Source organism: Schistocerca cancellata, chromosome 11 (assembly GCF_023864275.1).
Source record: "Schistocerca cancellata isolate TAMUIC-IGC-003103 chromosome 11, iqSchCanc2.1, whole genome shotgun sequence".
In the NCBI taxonomy this organism is placed as follows: domain Eukaryota; kingdom Metazoa; phylum Arthropoda; class Insecta; order Orthoptera; family Acrididae; genus Schistocerca; species Schistocerca cancellata.
The window spans coordinates 160,103,165-160,131,111 of NC_064636.1; the positions used below are offsets into that span (position 1 = coordinate 160,103,165).

At 41.8% G+C, this 27,947-nt stretch overlaps 1 protein-coding gene across 1 annotated transcript; it reads right to left on the reverse strand.

Annotated features, from left to right (window-relative positions):
* Nucleotides 1-17,109: 17,109 nt before the first annotated feature.
* On the reverse strand, nucleotides 17,110-27,632 carry LOC126108395 (speckle-type POZ protein-like). Its single transcript, XM_049913606.1, has 2 exons — nucleotides 27,067-27,632; nucleotides 17,110-17,596 (listed from the first exon to the last, which is right to left on the reverse strand). Exons 1-2 carry the CDS (start codon nucleotides 27,630-27,632, stop codon nucleotides 17,110-17,112), a joined length of 1,053 nt encoding a protein of 350 aa, XP_049769563.1.
* Between the last annotated feature and the right edge of the window lie 315 nt (nucleotides 27,633-27,947).

Genomic DNA, 27,947 nt, shown 5'->3' on the forward strand with positions numbered 1-27,947 from the left:
TTAACTAAGTGGTAAAACCAGTCGACCACCATTCACTGTAGGGTCAGACCATACCGAAATGAAACTAAGGCACGGTTCACAGCAGCGGGTAGTAATGGGCTGCTCTACTTATGACAGACGAAATTTGGCACCGGTTTATAGAGACAGATCTTCTGAATTTAATTCCCATGTCTTTGCAGCTGGAAGCTACACAGAGAGCTGTGGAAGTTGTCCAGAAGAAGGAACTAGGCCACTTCAAAGCAGCTGGAAGATTCAGTTAACCTCTGTCAACTTTAGAACACTGCATCAGGTATTCACAACCAACAAGAAATGAATCTAGTACTTGGAGCATTGGCAGAAAATCCGTACTTCCAACACGAACAGAATATAATGTTACAGCGGCATTGCAGCAATATGGACCACAGGTAGCATGGACTTGGAGCTAGAGATTTCAGGTCTCCAGCATTTCGACTTGGAGAGCACAAAAGAATTACCAAATATTTTTGGCAAGTGATGTCTTCTGTGGGAAAAAAGGACTGAGAGGGTTTCCGAAACGAGAACTTGTACTGAGATTTCAGACACGTGAAAAGCTTTCTGTAGCCAGAACGAAAAGCTTCACAAACCTTTCAACTATTGAAAGGTGACACAAAAGCCCTGCAGTTTGGCGCTCACTTAATTTTCTATCGTCACGAGACTGGAATCTCTTGTCCAGGACTGATCTACTAGGGTTGCAAGTTTAAAAGGCAAAAAGTGTGTCTCAAACAAGTCTTCGGCAGGGACAATTGCTCTCATTACTTTTGTTACCGGTATGAATCCAACATGCCGTTTCCTGCCTCCATCCATTCCGTTTCGGCGCAGCAGGAGAGAACTGAATCGTCTATGTGCAATTCCTGTCGGCTCTGAGATAAAGTGTCAGCAGTCTGGTCGAAGGCAGCTTTCACTTTTCACTGACTTCTTACAACACTTAGTAAACAACGGGAAACCCACACCTGAAGATGCAGCGATGTTTATTCTCGATGGCCGTCACGCCCGGACTCGTAACAATCATATCGCTCGCTTAAAAGAACTGCCGTTCCGCAATTGATTTCCCGATCGATAGTAATGACAGTTTGAAAGCCAGGGGATGTTCCCATAGCTGACGTTGACACTTGTTGCAAAAATATTACATCAAACATGACATGTATTGAATCATCTAGTGCACTAATTGTGACCGAGGTTGTTATCAAAATAGTATTTAGTGTCAGTATACTGTGGACTGCCATTATAGTTCAATTCTTTTATCTTGGCGGCTCGCGCATGCCCGCCCAGACGCGGGAGATTGCTGCGTTGCCAGTTGCACACTACGCACGCGCCAATAGAAGCAGCGCCATAGTATAGCATAGATCGCAAGCTTACGTGTAGGGGGGAGCGCGCAATTCATGAAGTAAAGCCACCACGGCCGCATTAATCCTTTCGCTGCTACAGAGACGTGCTCCCTGCATTCCGCGCTGTGCGCGATTTTGTCACTGCACTGCTCGCCTGTGCAGACACATCGTGTTCCCACTGCTTTGACACTCTTATAAATCGATTCCACAAAAACTATTTGGCCCAAAAATTAGATTTTTACACATCTTCTTGACTGATACCTTCCCCCCATAAATGACTTAATTTTGTTTCGATGTTCAACGCAGTTATTATGCAGCATTAAATATAGTAAACCATTGCACGAAATTTTGAAGAGTTGCAGAGGTAAAAGTCCATAGAGTATACTTTGCGTATGGTCGATTTTAGTTGCCACAATGTTGAGAAGGAAATGTGGACAAGATACCTAAATTTCATATAAAATTTACTGTATAACAATAGCTCATTTAAGTACCACATAGGTGTCGTATATAATATTGAGAAATATTCCGTTTTTCGCGACTGTAACAAAAGTTTTATTTACACTGAGCACGTTTGGCTTTATTTTAAAGCACTTCAATCAATCAAAAGGAAGTAGACAAAATACATTAAACAAAACTGTGGACTTACAAAAACATTAGGACTTGAATATACCGTCTATCACTGAAGTGCTCTGAGCTATGTCAAATATAATTTTTGGGTGTGGCACAGACAAACATCATTTATTTGCTAAGACACTGATCTGCCAACACAAACGTTGAATATTCTGTTACCGCAGCACAAAACTACGAAAGGTGACTTGGCAGTGGAGGAGACAAAATACTGCCCACTGAAGATGCTTTAAAAGAGAGAAACGCATCTGGTCTAAATAAGTCCCTTATTACAGTTGCAGAAGAGGAATATATTTCAGTACCATTGGTAAAACTACGACTGTGGAACAAAAACAAGAAAGAGAACATGAGTACCATTGTGTATGTGCCATACCTTTCATTGATTGAAGTGCTTTAAAATAAAGCCAAACGCGTCCGGTGTAAATAAAACTTTTATTACAGTCGCGAAAGACGGAATATTTCTCAATATTATGTACGACACCTATGTCGTACTTAAATTAAATGAGATATGGTTATACAGTAAATTTTATATGAAATTTAGGTATCTTGTCCACATTTCATTCTCAACATTGTGGCAACTAAAATCGACCATACGGAAAGTATACGCTATGGACTTCTACCTCTGCAAACTCTTCAAAATTTCGTGCAATGGTTGATTACATTTAATGCTGGACAATAACTGCGTTGAACATCGAAACAAAATTAAGTCATTTATGGGGGGGAAGGTATCAGTCAAGAAGACGTGTAAAAATCAAATTTTTGGGCCAAATAGTTTTTGTGAAATCGAATGATAAGCGTGTCAAAGCAGTGGGAACACCATGTGTCTGCACAGGCGAGCAGTGCAGTGATGACAAAATCGCGCACAGCGTGGAATGCGGGAAGCACGTGTCTGCAGCAACGAAAGGGTTAATGAAGAGACAAATCACTAGAAATTTCAAAAAATTCGCGAAGTAAGGCACTTCGATATTGTTTTTAAATAATGAAAATATTAAATACCACACAAGGTTTGAACTCATAACCTTTCGCGTAGCAGCCCAACATCCTACCCGCTACGCTAACGCACCTCGCGTGAGTACATATCCTCATGAGGACTATAACACGTGACGCAAAATACTGACAAACACTGTTGGTATGATTATGAATTACTCACACTTCGTCGAAGTACAATAGGAAATAAACAATTACCACTGTTCTTTATTGCGTAAAAGCGGTTCGTGAGAGTGATACGCACACTTTTCCTTGCTATCGCCTGAATTAGGAGTCTTATTGCTTGTTTGGTTTAATTAATTAATAGAATATGAAGCAATTGGTATAAAGAATGCTTTTTCCAAACTTTCTATAAAAGAAAGTCTGCTATCAAGACATTGCTTTTGTTCAATTACTTTATTTATGACTGAACGTTTCTAAAACTGAAGACACTCGTCCATGCTCTGCACTGCAGTCGAGATGTGGCAACGTCGTTCTCTGTTCATTGGCTGACTGTGTTTTGTGACGTCAGATGCGCAGAACGAACCGAAACTCGGCCGCCAACATAAATGACGCGCACTTTAGATAGATGTAACGTGCTGTGATGCACCTGCGAAATTACTGGTAGAGCGGGAGAAAAATCTTTGTAATATTGTGACATTAACTGGCAGCTGGATGCTGGAGTCTGCAATCAAGGCTGGATTTTAAATTGTTGTGTAGAACAGGAGCTCGAATCGCTAAACAGTGTTGCGAGTTTTATATGAGAAGAGATCCTCGTGACTTTGTTTCTGCCGTCTCGTCGTGTGGTCGGTCTCTCTCTCTCTCTCTCTCTCTCTCTCTCAGCTGGTGTGTTCCGCCGCCGTGGTCGGACCGCCACTCTGCTCGCAGCGCCCCTACCGCCTGTTCCCGCCCCGCCCGCTGGTTCTGCGCATGCGCGGCCCTCAGCAGCATTCGTTGTCCACATTCGGCTTCGCGCCCCCACCTACGAGTTTTCCCCTTGGCGACTGCACTGCCCGTCTTCGCAGGCAGTCTGATGACAGGAAATGCGAAGCGTGAAAGTCACCCGCTATTGCTGTCCATACGCGACTAAAAGTGCTGAATACTTTTTTGCCTAAAACACAAGACCGAATGTTTAGACAGGATTTCGTTGCTTAGACAGTAACGTAGCATGTTACAGGTGTACTGCTCTTTCCAGGAAGAACTCTTTCTCGGTCTTCAGTTTGTAACGTCTATTAGCAAAGGACATATTTTGTAGTAAAGAGAGAACATTGTGCACCATATTCTGTTATTGTATGAAATTATGTATTTTTTTTATTATTATTTATTTTAGATAATATCTGTGTCGGCGAGTACTGAAACCGCACAGACGATAAATATCATACAAAGATGAAAAAATACCACTAGTATAAATAATACAGAACGAACATTAATTTCTCTGTCTTCTTCTTGGAGTTGTACGAGTAAGATAGCCTGTGACGTTGCCGTAAATGCTAACGTAGTCTTCTTTTGTCATGGTCAACGGATGTACGCCATTACGTAATCATTGTAAAAGGTGTGTATTAGTTAAAATATGTGAATGTTTTGAATAGAGTTATTTAATGAAACCTTGCATTATTATTTGTGATAGCTTGCTCGGAATATTATCCCATCCTTTTAAGAAATTTTCAGTTATTTAAATATTATCCGTGGTGCACAGCTGCGCTACGAACGAACGAGCCGCTGCCGCGGCGCATTCAAACTGCATTAAGAGAAATCTATCATACCGCAAAGAAGCGGGAAGGTAATAGTGAAATAAAATCATCTTTTTCAGCTTCCGGACTTGCAGAGCAGTGCAGCAGATTTTATGATGTGTTTTGCAGGTTGACGCGGGCTGCTGATAATATATTGCTAACAGTACAAAAGAGATAATTTACCATCGTAACATAATAGGAATTTTGCTGTGCTTAGTTCTGGTCTGGCAAACCTTATAGTAAAAACGTATTTTTCTCCGACGATAGTCTCATGTTCTTGTGCTAGTCGTGGTAATTATTGGTGTTTTACTCTTAACAAAAATCCACTGCAAAATTTTGATGTTGAACAATCTTTGCGAACTGTAACGTCAGTATTTCATAACAAAGTAATTTTCATTTTCAATAACGATAAAGTAGGGAAGATATGTTGACTTTTATAGTGAGTTACAGTAACGAGAAATGTTCCTTTAATAGAAAGCCAGATACAGAACAATAAGAACCCAATATATTCTGTTTTGTTGAAAATTAATGATTATAAAGAAATTCAAGGCACAGCATTACTAAAAGGTATTTCGCGGCTCTTTTCGTATATGCGTTGTTACGCAAATAATAATAATAAAACAAAGCAAAATAAGAGAAAAGAGTTTTTACGAAAAGCGAAACTGACACGAAAAGTTTCATTGATGACATTCGGATCTCGGGAATTTTTTTTATTGTTTTCTCCTGTTCTGGCGTGCGCCGACGTGCTGTTATCTGAAAATCAGTCCCACAAAGTCAGCGCTGTGTAAACAGGCCTCAAACGCATTTGCCGGGGACACACCTGTCTAAAGTGTACTGTACAATACTCTTGAACTTCTTCCACTGACACCTACATTGTTAGTGCTGCAGAGATTATATTTTTGTGCTGACCGCTCAGGTAGTCTGAGCTCTTGCTAAGCAGAACAATATTCCTAACTTTCTTTGTATTCGTGCTTGCGGCCTTATTCAGTGACACTGTAACGGTTTTGTGATCGCTGATTCCCTGTTCTGCCCTAACAGATTCCAAAAGTTCGGGTCTGTTTGTTACTGGCAGGCCTAAGATGTTATCTTCTTCAGGAGTCGGTCCTCAGATTAATGGCTCGAGGTAGTTTTTGGGTGAAGCTCTTGGACCAGTTTCTCGTGATTCTCTGGCCCTACCACCAGTCTTATGCTCGGTTTACACTAGCAAGTTATTGCAGCAATTTACATTCGCGGAGGAACTTGCCGCGCGATTTGCGAGTGTAAACATATCGCCAAGACGACTTGCGACCGTAGCAATTTATTGCGGAAGTGACTTGCACACGTTTTCCGCTTCCAGTGTAAACACCACGCAAGAAGTATCTGCAAGTAACTTGCAGCTTTTAGGATTTATTTCTATTTCCTGCAAGTAGGAAGCGCAAGTTATAGTAAGCATGTCGTCTTCATAACACTCATATTTAACATTTCACTTAATGTGGTGACTTAATTTTATGCAACCATCTTATGTATTATATGCAAACAAATTTCAGAAATGGGGAAGAAACGGGAATGGATGAAGCAGGTTACAGAACATTTTATTGAAGCCGTGGAGAGCTACCCCGAAATACGGAACGTGCATAACCGAGACTTTAAGGATAGAGTGAAGAAGATGAGCGCATTAAATGAAATCTCGTCGATTTCGACACATCTATGAAAGAAGTACATAGAAAGTAGCATAACTTGAAGATACAACCCCTTTGCCACCTGCATCCACTCGCTTGTTGTTTTAGGAGTCTAGAAAAAGACGATGTGTAATTATTACATGTTCTACTTACTTAGCTTGTCACTTTACATTTTATGAGCATTAGAATAAAAAAAACATTTTTATAAGCATATCATTCTGTAAAATGCAGTTTATTTCAATACAAATTTAATTTTATTGTTGTGTTTTCACATACCTTCAAATAATTTTCCCTTTTCAAGACGTTAAAAATGGCTCTACATACATCGGGTACGATCAGAGAAATCGTGCTGACGGGAATATGAAAGAAATACATTAGGGACTTGTATGAGTCTCCTACAAAGAAAAGATTTCAAAATTCAAACTTTTTTTGGTTGTATGTTTCACATAAATAAATGAAATGCCTATTTTATTCCTATCTCACCGGTAGCTATAAATCAGAGTGACTAGCAAACGTTCTTTTGCTGAAATAGCAGTACCGAAGTTTGTGTCTCGTTTTGATATGACGGGCGCTGTTAACATCAACAAATATTCCAGATCATTTGAGGACATTCTGCAAAAGTTTTCAAAAGTATCCATGTTCTCGATACTAAGTTCTTGCAAAAGGCACCAATTTGCGATGTTCTCAATATCTACTCTCTAACCCAAATACTTCTCTTTTTCTTTTTCACGTTTTGCATTACAATTACAAGAGCTGCAGCATATCTCACCCGCCTACTTGTCTTTTTACACTTCGGCTCACACTTGTAGTGGTACTGAAAGCATATGTAAACAGTATCAGCAAGTTGTTGACGCAAGTTTCTTGCCAAAGCACTTGTGGAAGAATCTTGCTTAATTCTTGCGCTGCTGTGTAAACACAGCTGCAAGAGGCTAGCAATAACTTGCAGCAATAACTTCTGCAAGCGACTTGCTAGTGTAAACCCAGCATTAGCCACCTAAATCTCCTGCTGTGTAGACGGCAGGTTAAGGTTCCCACCTAAAACTATAACGAGGCCAGGAAGTCACGAGAAACATTATCCAGGTTTCCCCTAAGACTGTTCCGCCACTGTTGCTGCTGAAGGGGGGATCAGTAGAAGCATCCCATTACCATGTTTGATTTACCTTTAACGCTAGACTTGACACAAATTATTTTACATTCGGGATGTGCACCAATCTCACTACTGTGATCTTATTTTTTACTGCTTTAAACACCAGCGTACAACCTCTCTTTATAACATACATTCTGACCGGAATTTAGAATCTCATTGCCACTGTTTTCGGGTTTCGCCCAGCTTTCTGTCCCTAGTCCTTTGTGGCAATTGTTACTGTTTACAACCGAGATTAGTTCTGCGACCTTTCCGTAGACACTCCTGCAGTTAACTAACAGCATGTGGGCTTAGAGAGAACAGTTGAAGGAAGGCCAAGTTCTCTGGATTATAGCGCGCTGCGTTTGTGACGGCGCTGGATCGGTGGTAATAAACGCGTCACGAGTTGCGCGGATTCTGGGAGCAATGGCTGCCCAAAGTCAGTCTGCAGCCAAAGGTCTGTAGCCAGAGGTCTTAAGGGGCTCCGGAACACCCTATACTTGCACTGTTAAAATAACGCTTATAAATTACATCTTTCCTCACAAAGTATTTGAGGTAGGAAGTTGAAATTTTTACAGATTATTTATTGGAATATGGGCTACAACTTAACACAGGGATTTTACAAAATTTTAGTTCAGTTATTAAAGATGATTTTTTTTCAATTGTAATGAAAATTCACAACATTTTTTTGCAATTTTTTATTTATATATTCAAAAATATACAGCTTTATGGAAAAAGGCTGTGTTAAATTATGCAGAAGGTACTGTGTAACATTTACTGAAAGTTTGAAACAAATATGTGTGGAAGATCCTTAGAAAACATGTAATTAGTATGAGAAAATAAAAGTTTTGGGAATCGAGCGACAAAGATTGGATTAACTTTTTAGTGCATTCCAGGTCCATAGGATGGATTATCTTCATGCTCTGCAAACTCCTCCTCCAGCTTCCTCTTGTTCCTCCTCCTGTTTACTCTTTCTTGTATTTATAGACTCTTTACAGCCGTGTCTGCAGCCCGAAGGCGTTCCTTGTCTAAACCAAGCATCGCTCGTACCATGTTAGAACCTATCTTCATTCCCATATTTCTAAATACCTTGCACCTTACAATGTTGCCATCATTGAAAGTCGCAACAGCATCATACACACCAAAGTGAAGTGTTTCTATTCCAACAAATACAGTCTTGGGGATTCTCGACCATATAACACTATTTACACTTTCATTGGGGTTTTGGGTTTTTCCGTGAATACACTTTATCAACAGTTCAGGTGCTGCTAAGTCTCTGAAAATAGGTTAGCCACAACACATACTTTATCTCACATCACTAAAATGTACCTGATGAACACGGACGTTAATAATAACACTATTTGACAGCAGTTTGACAGCGCCACAGTGGGTCACGCCCATGCAGAACACGTTTCAAAAAAAATTTAAAAATAGTTGTAGTCTTCGGAATTGAATAAATTATATATCTATTAAAGGTAATAGTCTGCAGATTCAGAAAACGCAAAAAAGTAAAAATTGAACTTTTCATGATTTTGAGCCTTTCCGGAGCCCCTTAATCGGCGAGTAGTCCAAAGATATTTCTCGCATCATCAGTGAGGGCTAACCTGAGACAGCCTTTTACTTACAAGATTTTCTAAAGTCCTCCGTTCCGAAATCATTGATATCTGGAAAGCATGTCAATACACAAGGCAATATATGAGCTCAGTTCTTAATTGGTGGCTCAGTTACAGTAAGTCGAGTACGCGAAAGGATTTCGTCCGCTACAGTCGTGAGGCAGATTTTTTGGAAAAGGAGATCACAATGAGTGTTTAAAAGACGCCCTCGGCACTTCTCCTAGCCGTAATGTGAACAGATACTTTGAGCTGAAACATATTAAAGCTCTCTGTTGCTATTTATTGATTTGTGGACCACTCTATAGGAAACGACACAAGCCCGAGACATACAGAAGCACTGAAAGCGGACAGCCTTGCCTGACAGGCCGACAAATTGTCACGGCACCTGTTCCTCGACCATTGTAGTACTTGCACTGCTTAGTAGATTTTGCAGTAAGTTTGGAAAACGAATGCCAATTCCCCGTTTGTGCAGCAGTTACCGTAGCTATTTGTGGCTGACAACCGAAAAACATGTGGGAGTCGGGCGAAAGAATTGCCGGCAGCACATGTGATCTTGCTCTGTGTGGTATCACTCGTCTGTACGCACAAACGGCTTCTAAAATGTTCTTGTTTACGGTTTTGCGTTGAATGGTTTTGTCTTAAAACTAAAACATGTGTTAAAGGAAGTGATTGTACATAGGAAATTCATTAAGAATTACTTCGCCAACCTCCCTAGTTGTGAGAACTTCATGAAAGGATGTTTAGTTCTTAAGGATTAATGAAGGATAGTTATACTTGGAATCTTTGTTCTCGTTTATCAGTCGTTAACTTTAGTTCCTTATTTTTCATTCTTTAACTTTATGAGTGTGTTTGCATATTTGAACTGCACATCGCGAGTTGCGTACTGCAGAAACATTTTTATGGAAACTGATAAGATACCGCTTGCATTGCATACCGCTCCCAATTACGGTAAATGAACTTTGGTTTATGACACTTTTTTCATTATCTTAATTGTAACTGGTTGCAGAACAGGTGAGACTTCCGTTCGCACAGGTAGGCCAATAAATGTAATTGCCAGCAAAGTTCATGTCCACTGTAAGGTACAGTGACTGTCAGAATGTATCTGCGAAAAATATCATATCATTATACAGGTTTCAAATAGGTAAATGAATTCAGAAAGATGTTATCTTGTGAATTTTCATGCACTTTTAGCACAAGGTCAAATGTGTAAAATTTTATGATCATTTTCTCTATAATGAGAGTAACAGTTCTGATATTGTGATTGTTTGCAACTCTAAAGATAAAGATTAACAATATTCAGGGCAGTCATTTCAACCTGAGTCATTTGTTTTGCAGTCAAATAGCATTTTTAAAAAAGGGCTGCTCTCTCGCAGGCGTATTGTTTGATTTACTGGGTAGCCTGGATTCCGCATCGTGTAGCGTCTGCTGCACACACCCCCGCTCAAAATTCAATTTTAACACAGTACTGCTGCCCTGCATTGAGATTTACGTGTTTATATATCAAAATACATTTTACCAGTTTCTCAGATACCAACCAGACATTTACAAACACGAGTTTAAATAAACAGGAACACGTTTCAGAATATATGACGTTCCCTTACTGAGCAGATACCAGCGGTGAACACAGGTGTGTTTGACGATACGGGGAAAGGAGATGGAGTTCTGGGCTGTTTCCCCTCTACTGAAGCGCGCTGTACCGCTCCAGTGTGCAGTAATAGCAGACAACACCAAATGAAGGGCGTCAGGCGCATTCCGAATTTTTGGCGAGGGGCATAACATTGCACTGTGTTAGCTACGCAAAGAGTGTTTAACATCACGGCGGAGGTGTGTAAGATTGTGTGTGACACGGAAGTTATGGATGACCACGGAGCAGTGAAACCTCAGTTTATATCTGCCACCTCTGGGGAAGATCTGGAAGAAAGAAGCACTCATGTTAACTGCGATATTTCCTGGTGACGTTCATCCTCTGTTTTCAGGCCAGCTGATGTTTTTAAGAAATTCATCTAAAATGAATGTGACACCAATGGAAAGTTTTTTAAAAAAATGTCGGCAACGAGATGCTCTGTGCTGGTAGGCCCCATGCCTCCATTTGCAGAGGATTTGTCAGAATTACAAAGGGTGATTGAACTTGCAAATAACTTGGACTTCGGAGCCACACACTGAACTGAAGGGCTTTCAGAAGTATTTGAAATTATTCCAGTATGTCTTACAAATGTTTTAAAAATTATTACCTGCAATAAACATACGTAAAGTTATACTTCCAACTACAGAAACAATGACAGATGTTTTAAGTAGTACTACTAAGAGTGTCGAGAAAGAATTAAATCAACTGACAAATGTTGTTATACTATTTACGCAGGAATTTGGGAAGTAGCAGAAAATATTGGAATATCACCTGAACTGAATGTAATGATTCATGACAGAGAGAAACAGAAAGACAGAAGAAATCGCTTTGTTGGTGAAGCATCAGAAGACGATTTAAAACAGAGCATGAAGGACAGATTTTAACTAAATGTTTACCACGTTATTACACAGCTGTGGGAAACTTAAGTGTAAAGTGTGCTACCACAGACAACACAGACACATTCTGTTTCTTGTGGAACTACATAAGCGAACAAGATTCTCCAGTAGCAGGCCATGTGGAAAACTTCAAATCTTTCAGCGGTGTAGATGTCAATAAACACGGCCTGAAAGAAGAAATTTTGCTCTTAAAAAGATCCATGAAGCCACTTCTTCTGCGCCTTCTCAAAGCTCTTCGTAAGTCCAATTTTAATGACGTACTGCAGAATACAATGATGGCCTTACGAATTGTTCTGCACTTTACTTTGCCTGTTAGCATCGCGCAAGCAGAGTGGCCACTGAGTGTTCTTGCCAGAGTTACGAACTGTTACAGAACAGCAATGGGGCAAGAGCGGCATGTTGGATCAGCTTCGATAGCTATGGGTCACAGTTTATCCAGTCGTTACACTATATTCGGATTATAGAAGATTAAGCTTACAAACGTGCGATTCCTGAAGAGGGGCAGCAGCCTTTTCAGTAGTTGCAGGGGCAACAGTCTGGATGATTGACTGACCTGTCCTTGTACACTAACCAAAACGGCCTTGCTGTGCTGGTACTGTGAACGGCTGAAAGCCAGGGGAAACTACAGCCGTAATTTTTCCCGAGGGCATGCTGCTTTACTGTATGGTTAAATGATGATGGCGTCCGCTTGGGTAAAATATTCCGGAGGTAAAATAGTCCCCCATTCGGATCTCCGGGCGGGGACTACTCAGGAGGATGTCGTTATCAGGAGAAAGAAAACTGGCGTTCTATGGATCAGAGTGTGGAATGTCAGATCCCTTAATCAGCCAGATAGGTTAGAAAATTTAAAAAGGGAAATGGATAGGTTAAAGTTAGATGTAGTGGGAATTAGCGAAGTTCGTTGGCAGGAGGAACAAGACTTTTGGTCAGGTGAATACAGGGTTATAAATACAAAATCAAATATGGGTAATGCAGGAGTAGGTTTAATAATGAATAAAAAAATAAGAGTGCGGGTAAGCTACTACGAACAGCATAGTGAATACATTATTGTGGCCAATATAGACATGAAGCCCACACCTACTACAGTAGTACAAGTTTAAATGCCAACTAGCTCTGCAGATGACGAAGAAATTGAAGAAATGTATGATGAGATAAAAGAAGTTATTAAGATAGTGAAGGGAGACGAAAATTTAATAGTCATGGGTGACTGGAATTCGATAGTAGGAAAAGGAGGAGAAGGAAACGCAGTAGGTGAATATGGATTGGAAGTAAGAAATGAAAGAGGAAGCGTCTGGTAGAATTTTGCACAGAGCACAACTTAATCATAGCTAACACCTGGTTCAAGAATCATAAAAGAAGGCTGTATACATGGAAGAAGCCTGGAGATACTGACAGGTTTCAGATAGATTAAATAATGGTAAGACTGAGATTTAGGAACCAGGTTTTAAATTGTAAGACATTTACAGGGGCAGATGTGGACTCTGACCACGATGTATTGGTTATGAACTGTAGATTAAAACTGAAGAAACTGCAAAAAGGTGGGAATTTAAGGAGATGGGACCTGGATAAACTGAAAGAACCAGAGGTTGTACAGAGTTTTAGGGAGAGTATAAGGGAACAGTTGACAAGAATGGGGGAAAGAAATACAGTAGAAGAAGAATGGGTAGCTTTGAGGGATTAAATAGTGAAGGCAGCTGAGGATCAAGTAGGTAAAAAGACGAAGGCTAGCAGAAATCCTTGGGTGACAGAAAAAATATTGAATTTAATTGATGAAAGGAGAAAATATAAAAATGCAATAAATGAAGCAGGCAGAAAGGAATACAAATGTCTCAAAAATGAAATCGACAGGAAGTGCAAAATGGCTAAGCAGGGATTCCTAGAGGACAAATGTAAGGATGTAGAGGATTATCTCACTAAGGGTAAGACAGATACTGCCTACAGGAACTGGTAGAAGCAGAAGATCAGTTTGGATTCCGTAGAAATATTGGAACACGTGAGGAAATACTGACTCTACAACTTATCTTAGAGAACCACTTGTATGAATATCAATAGCTCAGATTGAAACCCAGTTCTAAGCAAAGAAGGGAAAGCAGAAAGGTGGAAGGAGTATGTACAGGGTCTATACAAGGGCGATGTATTTGAGGACAATATTATGGAAATAGAAGAGGATGTAGATGAAGATGAAATGGGAGATATGATACTGTGTGAAGTGTTTGACGGAGCACTGAAAGACCTGAGTCGAAGCAAGGCCCTGGGAGTAGACAACATTCCATTAGAACTACTGACAGCCTTGGGAGAGCCAGTTTTGACAAAACTCTACCATCTGGTGAGCAAGATGTATGAGACAGGCGAAATTCCCTCAGACTTCAAGAAGAATATAAAAATTCCGATCCCAAAGAAAGCAGGTGCTGACAGATCTGAAAATTACCGATCTATCAGTTTAATAAGTCATGGCTGCAAAATACTAACACGAATTCCTTACAGACAAATGGAGAAACTGGTAGAAGCTGACCTCGGGATGATCAGTTCGGATTCTGTTGTAATACTGGAACACATGAGGCAATACTGACCTTACAACTTACCTTAGAAGAAAGATTAAGAAAAGGCCAACCAACGTTTCTAGCATTTGTAGACTTAGAGAAAGCTTTTGACAATGTTGACTGGAATACTCTCTTTCAAATTCTGAAGGTGGCAGGGGTAAAACACAGGGAGCGGAAGGTCATTTACAATTTGCACAGAAACCATATGGCAGTTATAAGGGTAGAGGGACATGAAAGGGAAGCAGTGGTTGGGAAGGGAGTGAGACAGCGTTGTAGCCTCTACCCGATGCTATTCAATCTGTATATTAAGCAAGCAATTAAGGAAACAAAAGAAAAATTTGGAGTAGGTATTAAAATCCATGGAGAAGAAATAAAAACTTTGAGGTTCACCAATGACATTGTAATTCTGTCAGAGACAGCAAAGAGCAGTTGAACGGAATGGACAGTGTCTTCAAAGGAGGATATAAGATGACATCAACAAAAGCAAAACGAGGATAATGGAATGTAGTCAACTCGGGTAATGCTGAGGGAATTAGATTAGGGAATGACGCACTTAAAGTAGTAAAGGAGTTTTGCTATTTGGGGTGCAAAATAACTGATGATGGTCGAAGTAGATAGGATATAAAATGTTTACTGGCAATGGCAAGGAAAGCGTTTCTGAAGAAGAGAAATTTGTTAACATCAAGTATAGATTTAAGTGTCAGGAAGTCGTTTCTGAGAGTATTTGTATGGAGTGTAGCCATGTATGGAAGTGAATCATAGACGATAAATAGTTTGGACAAGAAGAGAATAGCAGCTTTCGATATATGATGCTACAGAAGAATGCTGAAGATTAGATGGGTAGATCACATAACTAATGAGGAGTTATTGAATAGAATTGGGGAGAAGAGCAGTTTGTGGCACAACTTGACTAGAAGAAGGGATCGGTTATCAGGACATGTTCTGAGGCATCAAGGGATCACCAATTTAGTATTGGAGTGCCGGGCGGAGGGTAAAAATCGTAGAGGGAGGCCAAGAGATGAATACACTAAACAGATTCAGAAGGATGTAGGCTGCAGTATGCACTGGGAGATGAAGCAGCTTGCACAGGATTGAGTAGCACGGAGAGCTGCATCAAACCAGTCTCAGGACTGAAGACCACAAAAACAACAAGCTTCCAAAAAAAAAGCTAAAGTACAGTTTAGTAAAGTGTCGAATTTATGCAAACTGCGAGAATCAAAGTTTGTTTAAAAAAGCCATTGATTGATTATTTTTATTACCTTTATCTGGCGTTATCCGAATTAACATAGTTTAAAATAGGAAAATTTGGAGGATGCCCAAAAACATTTAGCGGGGGCCCGGAGAGTCTAGTGCCAGCCCTGCCTGTTGTTATCTGTATCAATATGGAATAGCTGCTCTTTCATAACAATACAAACGAATTACTCCGACTTCAATTCTATTTAAGGTCAGAGAAACTGTGCCATCAGAAATAAGGGAATTAAGTAACATAATAGTAATTGACATTCATTATACTTATATACGTGATGTAAATATAATTTTATTACCTGTAGTTCCACGACTTGTGTTACCGTCTCAGCTGTGCCATTGTGACTGATGAGTGTCGAGATTCGTGTGTATCGTTGTGAAATTTGTTTTGCTTGCATGTGCTGAAATTTGAGCCTCAGCGTTCTGTATCAAATAGAACTATAATTACTTTGGTTGCTGCAATCCTTTACATCAATTACAGACAACAGTACTAGAAGGACAGGATTTCCTCTACATTTTGTATGTGGTATCGTTACTTTACAACTATTTTACTGCGACTGGTGACTGCTTTTCATTAGAATCAAAAAGGGTATTTTGTGTCTTGATAAACCAAGTGGTCTACGATGAACCATCCATAAATTTTACAGCTAAGTTCTCCAAGTTCCTAGCAAGTTTATATTAAATTGCCGCTATATGAGAGAGTGAGGTACAATGTAGGTGCTGTTTGGTTCTGAGCTGTAATTCAATGTTTAACTATTGGCACTGCTGACGATATTGTTTTCTAATTTATTTTCGAAAACTGAAAGGTTTTCTCTGTGTGCATAGTTGTTTCACATAATATTAGTAGCATCATTGGTTTCGGTGCTTTTGTAGTGGAACAGGTGTGACATTCCTGTGCCAGTTGCAGAGCAGGTGAGAGCTGTAATTCTGCAGACCGCCACCTGGGGGCAGTGAGGGAGCTGCTGGCAGTGGTGTCTGGTTGAGGGAAGTGTAGTGTAGACCGATGGGAGGGGAATGTGAAAGAGAGAGCAGGGAAGTTTATTGTGTTATCCTGTAACGTGGGAATAAAGGTGCACGTGGTCCGGTAGGTTGTGGCGCGTTTTGCAAGAGCAGCGTAACAGCTGTGTGGGAACTGTGAGGTGGGAGGTTGTACTCCAATCGTGTTTAGTTAAATATGGATTGACCATATAGATCCAGATGATAGGAGCATAATATAGTGTGCATATTACCACTAATATCTCATTGTAATTAGACACGGGGAGTACAGTACTTTACAATGTTTGTTGAATATGCAGAAGTAAATTGAGTGTGATATCAGAAGTGAAAATTCTGGTGATAGAACTCATATAGCAGTGATTTCGATATGATGCAAATTGCAATGGCCGATGTGAAACAGTTTTCAGCGATCAGATATTATAGAGCAACAGTGTTTATTCATATTTAACTGTTGACTTTTGCAAAGTTTAGTGCAGAACTGTACTCGAGGCATTTTCCTTGAGAGAAAGGTTGCATGTTGTTACCTGATTTACTTTACTGTTACCTAGTGCTGTGTCAGTTTTGCCACAGCGTTCCTTAGACTATTTGTGTGCAGTATGCTACTCGAGGAGGAGTAAAATTAGTGAGTGACAGTAGGATTGAATTTTTGAATTGTTTATTGAAGAAGAATGCTAATTGTTACTGGAGAAGTTGTTTCAGTCCTTTTTTTTTTTTTTTTTTTGCAAGAGATTCCGTTGGAATGGCTGCCTCATGACAGCAACTCCATCAGCCTCCTCTCGTTTTCTTCACTGGCGAGGTCCAGTGCTGTCCGACCATCACCAGCTGTGGCCCCCCTGTCAGCCCCCGCCTCGAGCAGCACAGCCGCAACTTCTGCGTGGCGATTGGCTGCCGCCCAGTGCAGCGGCGTCCACCCTCTGCCATCCCTGGCGTTGGGATCAGCAGTCGCCCACAGAAGCAGCCTCGCCACAGCAGTGCCACCCCACATTGCAGCCACGTGCAGAGGCGTCCTCTGCCACCAGCTGTCTCTGGCGTCCACCGCCGCCCCCGCCTCCACCAGCAGCCACGCCACCTCGACGTCTCCCCTTTGTGCTGCACAGTGCAGGGCAGTCCACCCCCACACCCCACCCCTCGCCTCCACGTCGGCCCCCTGGGCGAGCAGCGCCCTCAGCTCCCCCACTGCCCCCTGCTCAGCCACCTGGATCAGCCTGCTGCATCTCTCCTTTGCAGAGAGCCTCCTGCACAGAACACAGAAACTGCCACACTTTGCTACAAACACATACAAACAACACAATGAAGAAAACTGAAAAAAAAGGTTCAAAATGGTTCAAATGGCTCAGAGCACTATGGGACTTAACATCTGTGGTCATCAGTCCCCTAGAACTTAGAACTACTTAAACCTAACTAACCTAACGACATCACACACATCCATGCCCGAGGCAGGATTCGAACCTGTGACCATAGCGGTCACGTGGTTCCAGACTGAAGCGCCTAGAACTGCATGGCCACATGGCCACACCGGCCGGCGAGGAAAACTGCCACACGAGGAAACAATTGTTGTGAATGCAAGTCTGTCCTGAAACGAACCTACCGATTCCCCCTCCCACAATAGAAAACAGTGTTCAACTGTGCATATATTAAGCTACAGCAGATTTGTTCAATCCCCCTTATAAAAAATCTTCATTCATTGTCCATTAAAAGTTGAATTATACAACCTATGAATGAATTAAGCTGTCACATTTTGTCTCACTCATTCCTGGAAGTCAGCTCCTTTGATCTCACTACGCTGTAGCTAATGAGTGAATCACCTCAACTGCAGAACAGGCTTGTTACACGTAATACTACTACTCTGTCTGCTGCTTAACTACCACATATCACATTCCATCTCAAGATTTTCAAAGAGGCACTTCCCTCATACAAAGCCAAAAAAATTCAATCCAATTATCGGTCCATTTCTTGACACAGGCTCTGAGATACTGAAAGTTTCTGCCACACAGACACACCGAATTGTTTAATACATCTCAGATATAAATAGCACCAAACTGGCAACTCTACACCCATAAAAATTTGTGTGTGTGTGTGTGTGTGTGTGTGTGTGTGTGTGTGAGAGAGAGAGAGAGAGAGAGAGAGAGAGAGAGAGAGATTTTGTGCGCCTGATAGCATATGCAAACGTATTTAACATGTACTATCATGCACAATACTACCTGAATGATCAGAATTTTGTTTTACCTGATTTGTATGCAATCCACTTAACACACGTCCTCTGCTCTCTTTTCAGTAAAGTCGTTTCACTATACAAAATGGTTACTCAAAGAGACCACAAGAGACAACTGCTTTGTGTGACTACCAGTTTAGATGCAAATTAGTACTACGATAATGCAAACATCAGAAAACATTTTATTAGAGATTACACAGCCATTACGATTGTACCCACGAATTTATTACACAGTCAACATTTCAAAAAGCGAGTTTCACCTTTAAATTGTACAACAAAAATTTTGTTTCTGCATTACACTCTCTGAATACAATCCAGCAGATATTACTCCTGTTAACAGTAACATGAAATATGATAAATATGGTTTCAGTCACAAGTGAGGAAGAGTGCCCATGTGTAAGCTTGAAATGACATGACAAAGTTGTCTGTTGACTGGGATTTCAACCCCGGACTTAATCTGACACTGAAGTAAGTACAATCAAACATTAGAAATCGTCACTTTTAACCAGTAGCGCGATGATAAACTGAAATGACGAGATGAAAATGCTTTACCTTACCAGGCTTCGAACCCTGCACCCCTCTACGTTCACTTCCAGTCACGTGTAGACGTCACATATCGGTTTACTTAAACAGCAGCGAAATGTGCATATGACGAAAATATCTGTGCTGACTATGAATCTAACATTACACACATCGTTGTTGGCTACATACAAAGAGACGTTGATTATCGAATTCCTTTTAACCGGGAGCTCCTAGCTGAAACTGACATGATATGGCGAAAAGTTCCATGTTTGACTTGCGAGTCGAAACCAGTACCCATAATTATTGTTGACAAAGTCCGTAGAGTTGTTAAAAACCACAGTAATTTGTCACATGTTGTTTTGTGTGTGCGTGTGACCTTGAAATGACAGGCCAGGATTCGAACACAGACACGTGTCTCTTGTGAAGGTCTTGAGGACTTTGCAGTCACGCAGAAACAATGAAAGGGCGGAAATGTATCATCTCAAAGGGATCAAACGTGACGAAAAGGGAGATTTGAGTGCAGCGCCAATATTTTCCACATCTCAAGCTCAAATGCAATAAGAGTCAAGTACTCTGTGACCTTGCACGTCGATTGGCTCATTGATTAAAAAAAAAGAAAATATCGTGTAAGAAAGGTAACTGGTGACAGAGTTCCGACCTGGCATGACTTCCGCCTCTGTACTGACTCTCCTCCAGGTTACCAGAGGTGGGAGAGGTGCTGCTTCTGCTTGTTAAAAATGATTGCCTGGTGTCAGAAACGAACCCAGATGTTGAGCGTAGGTAGCTCGAATCATTTCAGCTTCTTTAACTAATACCTTCATGGAAGTGGTGGGATTCGAAGCCACTACGTGCATACTTGAAACTGGCCGCCTTAACAACTTTTTTCAGTTTCATTTTTTAACCACTACAGCATCCTTTTTCTCTACACGATATCTTCCATTACAAAGCTTTACTCTTTTTTTTAGGGTGTCAGTGCCAGGAAGGTGGCGACAAAGAGGGCAGGGGCCAAGAATGCACAGACCTGTCTGCCGTGCCGCCCCTATACCTGTCTCAGCTGTCCGCTCTCTCTGTGATGTACCGACGTTCTCTTTTCGGGAGTCGCTGGTCAGCACCAGGCAGGCGGGGCCAAGGAGGCCAGCAGTTGAGGACTCCAAACTGCCCGCGATGCATCCCTCGTCCCTGTCACCGAGGCGCTCCAGTATTTTCGTGGATGATTTTTTATTTCCTTCATTTTTAATACTTCATCCAGAAGACCATGTCTGCACAGAAACTATCTCAGCTGTGAGCGACGACTGGTAAGTGACGTGTTCACGGTTGTTTGTTTTCGATTTATTTCGCAGTATCTTGTAAGTCGCCCAGTGCATCAGTTCCTGAGGTATGTTTGCCAAGTTGGTCTTCTGTTATCTTCCACTCGCTGGATGCTCCATGCTGCGATTTCTGAATGTAATGCATAATAGTAGAAATCAGGACAATCCCTTCTTCTGGTTAAAACAAGATTTGGAGTACAGAATTAGGTAAATAACATTTATTAAAATGTACGAAATCTTCTCTCTTGAGGACAAAATTGTCCTCCGAGATTCCTTCAACATAAAATAAGGTACTTCTGACCTACATATTTTAGAGTAGATTTCTGTTTCCTTAAAAATAAATAAATAAAGAAATACTGTATAAGAAGAAGAGAGCTCTAGGACGATTCGTTATGTTGTTCTTGTTTTTACGTCTTTTCCTATTCACTTTGCAGACTGTTTCACGTAACTATATTAACTAAAAAGAATTGCGAAGTTTCCGCGCCACGTCCGCTTGAGCCCGGCGTGCGTGCGGCGCCTCACCCAACGTCTGCTCGATTTGTTTCCTTCTGTTACCAGGTAATACGTTGTTTGTCCGTGTGGCCAGTTTACACCATTCCTTCATTGTAGATGGACATGACACATTTATGTGATTCAAAAAATTGACAGGCGTGGTATTGGGGGTAGTGTTCGTGTTATCGTGGCCAACATTTGTCTGATAACTCACTGGATATCCTTCACCTGAGTGCACACATACCTGTGTTCTTCGATGTCTAACAGGTCGCAATTCTCACGTGTTGGCGAATCACCCAGATGGATTGCCTGAAGTTTCGCTTTGGTTGCTACTTTCCTGTTTACTGCCCTGTAGCTAATAGTTTCCACATTTGTTGGTAGGTGAGGAGTGCTGTTGTTTATCCAAATGATCGTCCAGCTGTAGTGCGACTACTTTTGTGCAGTCACATTTCTGCTTTCGTTTTCCGTTAATTCCACGTAAATGTTTCTAACTTTTACCATATTTGACGGGCGATCTCTGGTTTGGGTATAAGTGAGTTCGAATCAAAGTTGTTCAAAATTATAAAAACGATTGGGGACGTGCTCTACTTCTATGGGTGGGTGCAAGACAGTGGAAGTAATTTCGTCTGGTAAGTGGGACGTGAGGTTCATGGGTGTCTTCTTCCATAGCTCATATGTGGAACACATGAATACAACTTGTGACTTTCTCCATACGTATGTGAGATTTAGTCCCCCCGCCCCCTCCACATTTTCAGCTGTGGAGTTAACATGTCAAACTTTACCTTCAAAATGTTACCACGAGTTACAAAATGACTCGAAGCTGAGAGAAATCTTGCTGCTGTTTCACGTGAAATGGGTACAACCTATGCCACGCAGTTGACTTTAGAAACTACGTACATACTTGCAAAGCTGGCCTTTCGGATATCGTCAAGTCTTCTCGCGCTATGTTCATTGACGCCAGCTGGCACGCTGGCAAGGATTGTCCTAGTTCGCAGATGTAGTACGATTTATATTATACCTGTAGCCGATACCCAATATTTGCATTTGGATGACCACATTGGGGTCTCCCGTGTTTTACGAAGATATTCCACACGTGATTTAGTGTTGCTCAGCTTCGCACCTGATGCAAGTTCGTGTTTGCTGATTACCTGCAATGCCTTCTCCCAGTCACTTTCGCCGGTGATCACGAGACCCACAGATGATACTCTGGCCGTGTGTGTGCAGCCCTAGTAGCGGTTTCTGCAGTGTGGCTAGCAGGGTTCCAGTGGCGATGGCAAACAAGGCCGTCGACATAGGACAACCTCGTCGCACCCAACTTGTGAACCCAAGTTGTCTGGTTAGCTGACCATTAATCGTGATTTTTGAGGGGCTGTTTATGGAGGTGCTGTTTTTCAAAATTCTACCAGTGATGTCGGCAAAATACTTGGGAAAGTCCAGTATGGTCATTGTTTCAAGAACACACGAATGGCTCACCTATCGAAAGCATTCTCAAAGTCGAGCGATATTACAGCGCACTGGAAAAAATGGCTCTGAGCACTATGGGACTTAACTTCTGAGATCATCAGTCCCCTAGAACTTAGAACTACCTAAACCTAACTAACCCAAGGATATCACACACATCCATGCCCGAGGCAGGATTCGAACCTGCGACCGTAGTGGTCACGCAGTTCCAGACTGTAGTGGCTGGAACTATTCGGCCACTCCAGCTGGGTACAGCACACTGATGCCTGGGAACATGTGTCGTAGCTAGAACGTGTCTATATTCACAGACAATTTGAATAATTGATCTGTGTCGACCTGCACTAGTTTGATATGGGCCAGTTACCTCATGCATTGACATTTTTACTCTGCAGTCAAGAACGCGCACCACAATTTTGTAATCACTATTCAGGAGAGTAACTGGTCTTAAGTTTTTTACTGGGCACTGTGTGGGTGCTTCGGAACAAGCACCACGATTCCTTCAAAAAATTCCTTTGAAATTTTTCCGTCAGAATTCATTCGCTCATTACACACTACGAGCAGTTTAGATTTCATTTTGGCCTCCACAGCCTGGTATAAGTCTGCCGGGAGGCCCTCAGGCCCCAGCGGTTTCCTTTTGGGAGACTCTGCACAACTGTGGTTCAATACAAGTCTTGTGAGGATGGGTATGGCCTATTTCGAGAATCTGATGTCTATAACAGAAGATGGAACTAGCAAGTGCAATACAGTCATGAGGGAGCCTATCTCACCTTCTCGAAAGTAAGAATTAATTCATATATTTTTATGTTTTGTGATCATACCAACCTAGATCACTTATAAAATAGCAGTACATGCACTGTTAAGTTCCAGCCTGGCGACTGGGGAATTATTTAAGTGTCTGGCTTTTAGTCACAGAATAGCACTGATCACCATTTTATACGTTGTTGTGGGTGTATGCATTGCAGTTTGCAACACTTTGGAGGATTAACTATTTCTCGCATAATTTCTAGTTCAGATACGACCATACCTTGCTAGTGATGAAATAAACTGACATTGTACTTCTATATGTGCCTAGAAAACAGGGTGATATGTGCAGCGTTCGAAACGCAGCAGGTGAATACTTTGTTGTATAATCATTTAAGTTTCATCATCCCTCTAGTGGTGAAAAATTTCGATGCATAAAATTTTATTTTCCTTCATTCACAATCTCTGCCCAAAACAAAACTTTATGCCCCATCATATCAAGTTTTAATGCTGTTACATGTGGTTAAAAGATAGGTAAAATCTCTCATGCTTCATTAGCTGAGACAGTAGTGAGTGGATTGGAGTCCTGGGTCCCAGTCCAATACAAAACCATGTAGTCTGAAGTTTAATCTTGCCTTTGGAAATGTCATTTATTTTAATGAACTTGAACTTACAAGCACTGAGGACGGTCACCTCTGGTAACAGATTTTCTGATATTTACGTTATTGTGGAATTGGTCTTCATATGGACGATAACTGTAAAGGGCAGTTTTCTCTGGTGGTCTGTTGTAGTAATAATTTTGTGTAGTGAAACGACTGTATCAGAAAGAGAGCAGACAAACTGCAAGACCCTTAGGTTATGTGGCTGCATACAAACCAGGTGGAACACAGTTCAGGACATTTGGCTTCTTCTGAGCATGATAACACATGCATATAAATTGGACAGGCACGACACTCATCTGGTTGTGAAAAAAAATTTAATGTTAATAATGTGATACTTCAATCATCAGACAGCATTCACAGTGTGTTTTAAAACCGGGCCTTTGAAAGGTACAGATAACGAAATGGTTGACAGCGTGTTTCAAAGGAGAAGGAATTCAGTACAGCAGGCAGTGCAGCAAGGTGGAACTAGTGACTTGACAACAGAAAGAGGCTGTGGCAGTGCAACAGTTACTCGTCATAAAAGTATTACAACATAAATCTAAATAATACGGCTGACAGAAATTTAAGTATTTTTTCGAACGAGGGTCCTCCCTTTGTAGGCACACATGAAACCATGAGGCAGTTAAAGTAAGCTGTGTCATAGCCCAGTCACAGAAAAACAAACACTGATGTACTGATGTGTGTGTGTGTGTGTGTGTGTGTGTGTGTGTGTGTGTGTATAGAGTGAAGGGGCTATGAGCAATGTTTGTGATTGATGATGTAGTAAGTTGTGCTGTGAACTTGCTACTGAAATAAAATTAAGTTTGTCCTCCACATACAGTAGATGCGGATGGTAAATTCCATGAGAATTGATGTCTAGAAGGCCTGGATACAATGGGAGGAGGATGAACATGGGATCATGAGACATCCTCCCTGAAGAATAGGAAAGCACTGTATCACTTCACTGTATGAAGTAAAAAATAATTCTGCTTGCATTCGGTTGTATCCATCTTATTTTAATTATTATTAAAATTCTAAGAATTTTAGTGTGAAACTAAGTATAATTTTTGAGGGGGAAGGGGAGTGAAATCAGTGAAAGACCGAGGCAGCTCCAGAACTGAACATTGTATATGTGTCTGCAACTGACAATCACAATACTTCCCACAATAGTGTGGGAAGTATGAGACAGTGAATTAGGTTAAGATCACTAATTACAGCATGGGTCTAATACACATCATCAAGAGAACTTGTAAAATATACATAACGATTACTGTTCTTTAAAAGATTAATGTTCATAAAAGCTTTTTCAAACTTAAGAGCCTGTGTCATTTCCCACAGCGTGCTGAACGAGTTTGGAGTGATATAGAGAAATGTATTTAGGTGTGATGTTTTAAGCTTTTTCAAGAATATAAATAACAATTCTAATATGTTGATTGTTTCAAACATGAATTTTCATGTTAGTCTTTACTGAATAAAAGAGAAACACACTGAATGATTTACAATACTGGCTACAAGTTCATTAAAATTGGTTCAAGGAATGCATGTAGTGTCATGTCAAACACAAGATTTCCAATATGTCAAATAGCACATAAAATGCTATGTAAGTATTACAATCTAAATGAAAAATAAATGATAATTTATCAGTTTGAATGGCTATTAGACTTGTATGGACATACGTTATTGTAAGATGGTGCAGAAAAAAAGGAAACTCTGGTCCCAGAATTCTTTAATGCTCACAGACTATCAGAGGTGGAATAGCAACAACAAGAGATGGGATATATGTAATGTCATAGTGAGTGCCACAGTAGAATGAAAGTCCATAGTGTTCACTGGGTGGCTATAGTAAAGCCATAGAGCAATCGAGACAGGCAGACAGGGGAGGGATACTTCTTCATGGAAGACACAGTAAAGCATGGTATTCTGTGTGTCACAGGAAGGAATGTATCGAAATTCTGCGTGGGCTTCATGTAATGGCTGAATAGAGAAGAGAACAATATGAGATGGGAAGACTCAGTTTTATGGGACCAGCTAGAACCGCCACGAGGATTGGCTTGTAGTCTCGTGAGGTGGCCTCAGGCTGCGAGAGGTGTGAGTAGCCGTACACTGGAGCACTGATGCTTACTTCACCTGGTTTTCTGAACATCTTCCATATAAGCCCTGACAGCAGACCATTATTATTTTGAGTAACGTGAGCAATTAGAATCTTCCATGTAGTGTTTGGATTAGGAGAGAACGAAGAAATATGTTGGGATGGTTACTGATATATGGCTTGCACGTAGAAAAAAGTGACAGACAACTATGCAACAGACAAAGCTGTAGTACTGAGGTCATGTGACTAGGGACTCCCGTCGGGTAAACCGTTCGCCGGGTTCAAGTCTTTCGATTTGACGCCACTTCGGCAATTTGCGTGTTGATGGGGATCATGATGAGGACAACACAACAGCCAGTCCCTGAGCGGAGAAAATCCTCGACCCATCCAGGAATCGAACCCGGGCCCTTAGGACTGACACTTCTCGCACTGACCACTCAGCTACCGGGGGCAGACAGTACTGAGGTGTGAATTGTGATTACTGTGATAGTCTGCTTTACTACACGAAGAAAATTCCAGAGGTCAACATCAGCAATCTAAAATTGTAAATATGTTGCCACCCTCCTATAATCATTCTGCAGTACAATACCTTGCTCAAGGTGGCGGCTGTAAGTGACTTACTCGGTCTCATCTTTATGCAGTGTGGCACTACTCAAATGTGTCTCATGGTCATCTGCCACAGAGGCACTGGACAACATTAAACGCTACTTTATGTGAACCGGCTTACAGCAACCTGTACAGGCTGCCAGCTGCAAACTACACATATCACAGTGTCTGAGCCCTTGCTGGGCAATACAGCTTTGTGTTCACAGTAGAATGGGCCATGCTCTACTCGCATATTGAGTGTAACGTTTGTCCTGACAGTTGATGCCAAAACCTAAACAACCACTTTTTGTATACATGTAGTTTAACAGAATAATGTCTACAAACTGGCTCTTTGGTGATTTTTGTGAGCTAACGTACATGGTAATGAACTGGGTTCAGTTCAGGGACCGTAGCGGTCGCGCGGTTCCAGACTTTAGCGCTCGGCCACTCCGGCCGGCCATTATGTATTATCAAGCTCTGGTACAGAAGGGCAGTGATAGCATTGTGAGCTATCATTAAACGACTGTCTATGATAGCGTATTTTACGGCAGAGACACATCTAAAGAAACTCAGTGGCAAACATTATAGACTTGGAAATAAGCACACACACATCCAGAACTGAGAGACACGAGTGAGTGAGTTGCCTCACACTTACCTGATTTTTGGTGGTGGATCGTACAGCAGCGGGCTCACTTCGATCAAGTCTTGCGGCTGCTTCCACATGGCATCCGCCCACCCCTGAGTGGCCATCACCTCACGGGTTCGTGTCTTCATAAATTCGACGGCGGCCCGCCTGAGGTCGCTGCAAGAGTGGCGGACTGCGAGGGCGGCTGCGGCCGCCGCGGTCTCCACAGTCAGCTGAGCGGCCACCTGCCGCTCGCACTCCGCCTTCAGCCCCGACACGCCGTACTTGTCCGCCGCGGCAAGCAGCTGGGCGGCCATCGCAGGCAGCTGGGGGGCCCGCAGGGTGTACAGGTAGGAGACCAGCTGCCTCAGCACGGGGCCCCCCACGTCGGCGATGCTCACCACGCCAGTGCTCGCCTCGAGGGTGTCGTGGGCGAACATGGCGGCGAACACAGGGCTCCTGTCCACCAGGACGGCCCTGTGCGCCACCAGCCGCGTGTCGCCTGCCACGAGCGTCACCATGGCGTCGTCCCCGGCGTCTTGGAGGGCACCCAGGTCCACGGCCACCTTCTCCGTGACGTCCTTCACTGCTTCCATTGCTGACGGTTCTGAAACACGACATCATCGAGCAGCCCTTTCAGCTTACAGGTGACTGTCGATACTTCTACCGGAAACAGACACACCTGTCTCCAGCGACAGTTGATAAATATGGGCTGGCCGCAGTGGTCTAGCGGTTCTAGACACGCAGTCTGGAACCGCGCGACTTCTACGGTCGCAGGTTCGAATCCTGCCTCGGGCATGGATGTTTGTGATGTCCTTAGGTTAGTTAGGTTGAAGTAGTTCTAAGTTCTAGGCGACTGATGACCACAGATGTTAAGTCCCATAGTGCTCAGATCCATTTGAACCATTTTG

What these genes read in the sequence shown, in the direction of transcription:
- LOC126108395 (XM_049913606.1), bottom strand. Translation starts at nt 27,632, where the DNA reads ATGGAAGCAGTGAAGGACGTCACGGAGAAGGTGGCCGTGGACCTGGGT. An exon ending in GATCCACCACCAAAAATCAG is followed by an intron (nt 17,597 to 27,066) that starts GTAAGTGTGAGG and finishes TGTTCTGTGCAG; the next exon opens with GAGGCTCTCTGCAAAGGAGA.